This window comes from Physeter macrocephalus, chromosome 1 (genome assembly GCF_002837175.3).
Source record: "Physeter macrocephalus isolate SW-GA chromosome 1, ASM283717v5, whole genome shotgun sequence".
Classification (NCBI taxonomy): domain Eukaryota; kingdom Metazoa; phylum Chordata; class Mammalia; order Artiodactyla; family Physeteridae; genus Physeter; species Physeter macrocephalus.
The window spans coordinates 135,959,601-135,966,667 of NC_041214.2; the positions used below are offsets into that span (position 1 = coordinate 135,959,601).

The 7,067-nt window shown below is 39.3% G+C and overlaps 1 protein-coding gene across 1 annotated transcript in view; it reads right to left on the minus strand.

The window, feature by feature from the left end:
* The window catches only part of TMPRSS15 (transmembrane serine protease 15), a 148,067-nt gene that overhangs the window by 119,429 nt on the left and 21,571 nt on the right, over nucleotides 1–7,067 (minus strand). The window contains exon 6 of the mRNA XM_024120341.2: nucleotides 136–267. Within this exon, the coding sequence (XP_023976109.1) occupies nucleotides 136–267 (132 nt within the window). The remainder of the gene's footprint in view (nucleotides 1–135; nucleotides 268–7,067) is intronic.

The following is a 7,067-nucleotide window of genomic DNA, read 5'->3' on the forward strand; positions in this document are numbered from 1 at the left end:
ATAAACATGGCTATTGGGATATCTCATTCTCCAGTAGTTTTTGGTACTTGAGGGGTGTGTGTGTGTGTGTGTGTGAGTACATAGTGAGGGAGGATGGAAAAGAAGGGGGAAGACGGAGGGAAGGTCATCACTTACCACAAATTTTATTGTCTTCATCAGAGCCATCTGGACAGTTCAATTCTCCATCACAAAATAAATCAATTGCTATACACTTTAGAGCATCAGCACACAGCCTTGAATCAGGTGGGCACTCTACTGAGACATTTCCTTTTAAAAAAAGATTGGATTTATAAGTTTCCCGCATAGCAGATTTAATTTCCAACCAGTGAGATATGTACAATGTCTGGATAGTTATTATGTATTTTTTGTCATTTAGGTAAGTATATGCTTACTTATAAGCATGTATTTCAATTTCCAAAAGAAATATTTATTTCATTTAATGAATTGATCATTTGTAAAAACTTAGAGTTTTAAATTTTGAAGAAATGATAATATTTCTTCATAGATGTCAAATATGATGTTTGTTTTGTTGATTTTTAACCTCGACAAATCAATACTACAGTTTGGACATTTAGTCACCAATATTTACACCTCCTAGGATTGGAATGTGTAATGTGGGGCAATTTATTGGAATATGTATCACATCATCTGCAGTATCTAGTAGCCACTTCCTTTACTTATAAACTTATCGTTTGAAAATATAGTGGCTGAAGTCAAGGTTTGCATCCTGCAGAGCAAAATTTGTCAAAGAAAGCTATTTTATAGTAAAATAAAACACTTAAAATTCCCAGCGCATTGAGCATGAGAAACCCAAAGGTTATTTCTGTTCAATATCTCCTTGCTTCTTGGATCAGAGGTTCTTAGGGGGAAAGGTGCAAACATGGCCCTGAAGGGCTCCATGCCATACTCTGGCCATGATCTGATCAATTTGCACCTCTCAGCCTGTCCTGTCCTTCCCCTTCTCCTCTTCCACATTTCTAGATATAGAGATGGACTGAGAAACACACTTTACTTCTAGAAATTGACTTGGAAATTTTAGGTGCAATTCTAAAAGTATATTTGTATGCCCACTAGATAAACACATATGTTTTTATTTTTCTAAGCAATGTGAGAATTTGAATATTTTTTGTCTATGATTAGAATAACAATGACAGTTTAAAGTTTTTGGAGAATCTTTAAGCTCAATAACATTTTTTGTTATTGTTCTTAATCTTAAAACCAGCATTGCACTGCCATCTGCTGGGTTTTAAACATATATTTGATTCTGAAATTTCTCCTTATACTCCAAGAAATTAATTGGAGAAAGAAAAGTGCTTCTGTCAATAAATCTGCTAAGATAATACTTAATTAGGAACATTATGGACAGGGTTGCTGAGTATATATACAACTAAATTGGACTTTTGTAATTGTCTGTAATTAACGTGGATATAAACCATTGGGAAATTCAAGGATCACCTAACATCTAAAATAGGAAAGGAAAAAAACCAGAGCCATTCCCAAATGACAAAATACTCCCACTTAAGAGAATAAAAAATGATAAAAATGGTATTGAATAAACACATATGCATATTATGAGATATATATGAGATACTCATCAAGAGAGTCCTTAATTGTTGAGTCCCGAATCCATGAAAGGCATAGTGTTGATAGTATTCCACAAATGCTTGATAAATAAATAAATGAGAAAAAAGGGCATTATTCTAGAAATTCTATGTCTCATTTTAACAATAGTTAATAGAATTCTAAGTGTTCAGCATCTATAAGAATAGATTTAGGGATATAACTAGGAAAATTATAATTTTGTCTGATCTAATGCTTCTCATGGGAACTTCACTTCCTGATGTTTCATATTTTGTCTGTTGCTTACTGGACTTTATAGATTGAACTTCAAAACCACACTGGCAAGTGACACCCCTTGGGATCTTTTGATCTCATTAATGATCATTCATCACTCTACCAGTATTTATTTCTACTTATTTGTGTCATGGATTTTTAAGGGATAGAGATAAAAGGATGAGTGAGGCAGAGACTATTCTCATGGAGCTTGGAGTTTAGTTGGAGACTGGTTCATTAACTAATAAATTTTTTAAATGATGCAGAAAAAAGTGATATGTGAACATCAAAGACTGGGCTACACCATGGATTATCTTCCTTCTGAGGCAGGGATTGAAAGCATCTTCACATAAACTAAATTTTGAAGGATGCTTAGAAATGCACAAGAAAGAGAGGTATGTGAAATGTATACATAGTGATATGACAAGAGCATATTAATATATGCAGAACAGAGGACTCTAATTTATCTAGATGTTGGGATGTTTATTGAAGCTATGGCAGGAAGGGAGTTTAGTGCCAAACTCTGGGGGACTTTTAAAAAATCTTTTAACATATTAAAATATTTTTCTATAAGTTTCTGTAAGAAAGTGTTTACATATATATGTGATATGACCAGTCCATATTTCATAAAGACAATTCCAGGACCAAGCGGAGAATCATGTGAAGAGAGCAGACCAATTGAGAAACTGTTTCAGTGGTCAAGGTGAAAGTTGATGAGGGTTGGAACTCAACTCTTGCACTCACAGAAGAGATGGGGCATATTCCAATTGCTATTTTACAAGTAGAATTGATGAGCTTTAGTGACCAGATGTGCCCCTGACCAGAGAGCAGTGGCTAAGGGGATGCTCAGGGTGGTAAGTACACTTTTGGAGTGGCCAGTTGAATTACCAACGGTCATTAGTCATGTTAGTGATTATAAGAGAAACAGCTGGTGGGATTAGAAAATGACTCTAGTTTGAAATATTTTGATTTGAAGGTGGAAATATTATATTACATCAAGACTGTACTCTGTATATCTCCAGATTCTGGTGTATAAACACTCTTCAGCTGTCTTGGTCCATGAAATAAGTTCTCTCAAAACCAATATGGGGGGGAGACCTTCAAGACGGTGGAGGAGTAAGACGTGGAGATCACCATCCTCCCCACAAACACATCAGAAATACATCTACATTTGGAACAGCTCCTACAGAACACCTACTGAACGCTGGCAGAAGACCTCAGACCTCCCCAAAGGCAAGAAACTCCCCACGTACCTGGGTAGGGCAAAAGAAAAAACACAGACAAAAGAATAGGGACGGGACCTGCACCAGTGGGAGGGAGCTGTGAAGGAGGAAAGGTTTCCACACACTAGAAGCCCCTTCGCAGGCAGAAACTGTGGGTGGCGGACGGGGGGAAGCTTCGGAGCCGCGGAGGAGAACGCAGCAACAGGGGTGCGGAGGACAAAGCGGAGAGACTCCTGCACAGAAGATCGGTGCCGACCAGTACTCATGAGCCCGAGAGGCTTGTCTGCTCACCCGCCGGGGCGGGCAGGGGCTGGGAGCTGAGGCTCGGGCTTCGGAGGTCGGATCCCAGGGAGAGGAGGGGTTGGTGGCGTGAACACGGCCTGAAGGGGGCTAGTGCGCCACAGCTAGCCGGGAGGGAGTCTGGGAAAAGTCTGGAGCTGCCGAACAGACAAGAGACTTCTTCTTGCCTCTTTGTTTCCTGGTGCGCAAGGAGAGGGGATTAAGCGCGCCGCTTAAAGGAGCTCCAGAAACGGGGGCGAGCCGCGGCTATCAGCGCGGACCCCAGAGACGGGCATGAGACGCTAAGGCTGCTGCTGCCGCCACCAAGAAGCCTGTGTGCGAGCACAGGTCACTATCCACACCTCCCCTCCGGGAGCCTGTGCAGCCCGCCACTGCCAGGGTCCTGTGATCCAGGGACAACTTCCCCGGGAGAACGCACGGCGCACCTCAGGCTGGTGCAACGTCACGCCGGCCTCTGCCACTGCAGGCTCGCCCCACATCCGTACCCCTCCCTCCCTGCGGCCTGAGTGAGCCAGAGTCCCTGCATCAGCTGCTCCTTTAACCCCATCCTGTCTGAGCAGAAGAACAGACGCCCTCAGGTGACCTACACGCAGAGACAGGTCCAAATCCAAAGCTGAACCCTGGGAGCTGTGCGAACAAAGAAGAGAAAGGGAAATTTCTCCCAGCAACCTCAGGAGCAGCAGATTAAAGCTCCAAAATCAACTTGATGTACCCTGCGTCTCTGGAATACCTGAATAGACAAAGAATCATCACAAAATTGAGGTGGTGGACTTTGAGAGCAACTGTAGACTTGGGGTTTGCTTTCTGCATCTAATTTGTTTCTGGTTTTATGTTTATCTTAGTTTAATATTTAGAGTTTATTATCATTGGTAGATTTCTTTATTGATTTGGTAGCTCTCTTCCTTTATATATATATATATATATTTCTTTTTTCTCGTTTTGTGAGTGTGTATGTGTATACTTCTTTGGGTGATTTTGTCTGTATAGCTTTGCTTGTACCATTTATCCTAGGGTTCTGTCTGTCCATATATTGTGTTTTTTTTTAGAATAGTTTTTAACGCTTGTTATCATTAGTGGATTTGTTTTTTGGTTTGATTGCTCTCTTCTTTCTTTCTTTCCTTTATTTTTTTTTACTTTAAATTTTTTTGATTTTTAACAATTTTTTATTTTAATAACTTTATTTTATTTTTTTCTTTCATTTTTTCATTTTTTCTCCCTTTTCTTCTGAGCCGTGTGGTTGACAGGGTCTTGGTGCTCTGGCCGGGTGACAGGCCAGTGCCTCTGAGGTGGGAGAGCCAAGTTCAGGACATTGGTCCACCAGAGACCTCCTGGCTCCACATAATATAAAATGGTGAAAGCTCTCCCAGAGATCTCCTTCTCAATGCTAAGACCAAGCTCCACTCAACGACCAGAAAGCTACAATGCTGGACACCCTATGCCAAACAACTGGCAAGACAGGAACACAACCCCATCCATCAGCAGAGAGGCTGCCTAAAATCATAATAAGGTCACAGACACCACAAAACACACCACTGGACGTGGTCCTACCCACCAGAAAGAAAAGAGCCAGCCTCATCCACCAGAACACAGGTGCCAGTCCCCTCTGCCAGGAAACCTACCCAACCCATTGAATCAACCTTAGCCACTGGGGGCAGACACCAAAAACAACAGGAACTATGAACCTGCAGCCTACTAAAAGGAGACCCCAAACACAGTAAGTTAAGCAAAATGAGAAGACAGAAAAACACACAGCAAATGAAGGGGCAGGGTAAAAACCCACCAGATCAAACAAATGAAGAGGAAGTAGGCAGTCTACCTGAAAAAGAATTCAGAGTAATGATAGTAAAGGTGATCCAAAATCTTGGAAATAGAATGGAGAAAATACAAGAAATGTTTAACAAGGACCTAGAAGAATTAAAGAGCAAACAAACAGTGATGAACAACACAATAAATGAAATTTAAAATTCTCTAGAAGGAATCAATAGCAGAATAACTGAGGCGCAAAAACGGATAAGTGACCTGAAAGATAAAATAGTGGAAATAACTACAGCAGAACAGAATAAAGAAAAAAGAATGAAAAGAATTGAGGACAGTCTTAGAGACCTCTGGGACAATAGTAAATGCACCAACATTCAAATTATAGGGGTCCCAGAAGAAGAAGAAAAAAAGAAAGGGACTGAGAAAATATTTGAAGAGATTATAGTTGAAAACTTCCCTAGTTTGGGAAAGGATATAGTCAATCAAGTCCAGGAAGCACAGAGAGTCCTTTACAGGAGAAATCCAAGGGGAAACATGCCAAGACACATATTAAACTATCAAAAAGTAAATACAAAGAAAAAGTATTAAAAGCATCAAGGGAAAGACAAGAAATAACATATAAGGGAATACTCATAAGGTTAACAGCTGAACTTTCAGGAGAAACTCTGCAAGCCAGAAGGGAGTGGCAGGACATATTTAAAGTGATGAAAGAGAAAAACCTACAACCAAGATTACTCTACCCAGCAAGGATCTCATTCAGATTTGACGGAAAAACTAAAACCTTTACAGACAAGCAAAAGCTAAGAGAATTCAGCACCACCAAACCAGCTTTACAACAAATGCTAAAGGAACTTCTCTAGGCAAGAAACACAAGAAAGGAAAAGACCTACAATAACAAACCAAAAACAATTAAGAAAATAGTAACAGGAACATACATATCGATAACTACCTTACATGTAAATGGATTAAATGCTCCAACCAAAAGACACAGACTGGCTGAATGGATACAAAAACAAGGCCTGTATACATGCTGTCTACAAGACACCCACTTCAGACCTAGGGACACCTACAGACTGAAAGTGAGTGGATGGAAAACGATATTCCATGCAAATGGAAATCAAAAAAAGCTGGCGTAACAATTCTCATATCAGACAAAATAGACTTTAAAATAAAGACTATTACAAGAGAGCAAGAAAGAAACTTCATAATGATCAAGGGATCAATCCAAATAGAAGATATAACAATTATAAATATTTATGCAGTCAACATAGGAGCACCTCAATACATATGGAAAATGCTAACAACCATAAAAGGGGAAATCAACAGTAACACAATAATCATAGGGGACATTAACACCCCACTTTCACAAATGGACAGATCATCCAAAGTGAAAATAAATAAGGAAACACAGGCTTTAAATGATACATTAAACAAGATGGACTTAATTGATATTTATAGGACATTCCATCCAAAAATAACATATACTTTCTTCTCAAGTGCTCATGGAACATTCTCCAGGATAGATCATATCTTGGGTCACAAATCAAGCTTTGGTAGATTTAAGAAAATTGAAATCGTATGAAGTATCTTTTCCAACCACAACACTATGAGACAAGGTATCAATTACAGGAAAACATCTGTAAAAAATACTAACACATGGAGGCTAAACAATACACTACTAAATAAACAAGAGATCACTGCAGAAATCAAAGAGGAAGTCAAAGAATACCTAGAAACAAATGACAATGAAAACATGATGGCCCAAAACCTATGGAATGCAGCAAAACAGTTCTAAGAGGAAGTTTATAGCAATACAGTGCTACCTCAAGAAACAAGAAACATCTCAAAGAAACAACCTAGCCTTACACCTAAAGCAATTAGAGAAAGAACAAAAAAACCCAAAGTTAGCAGAAGGAAAGAAATCATAAGGATCAGAGCAGAAATAAATGAAAT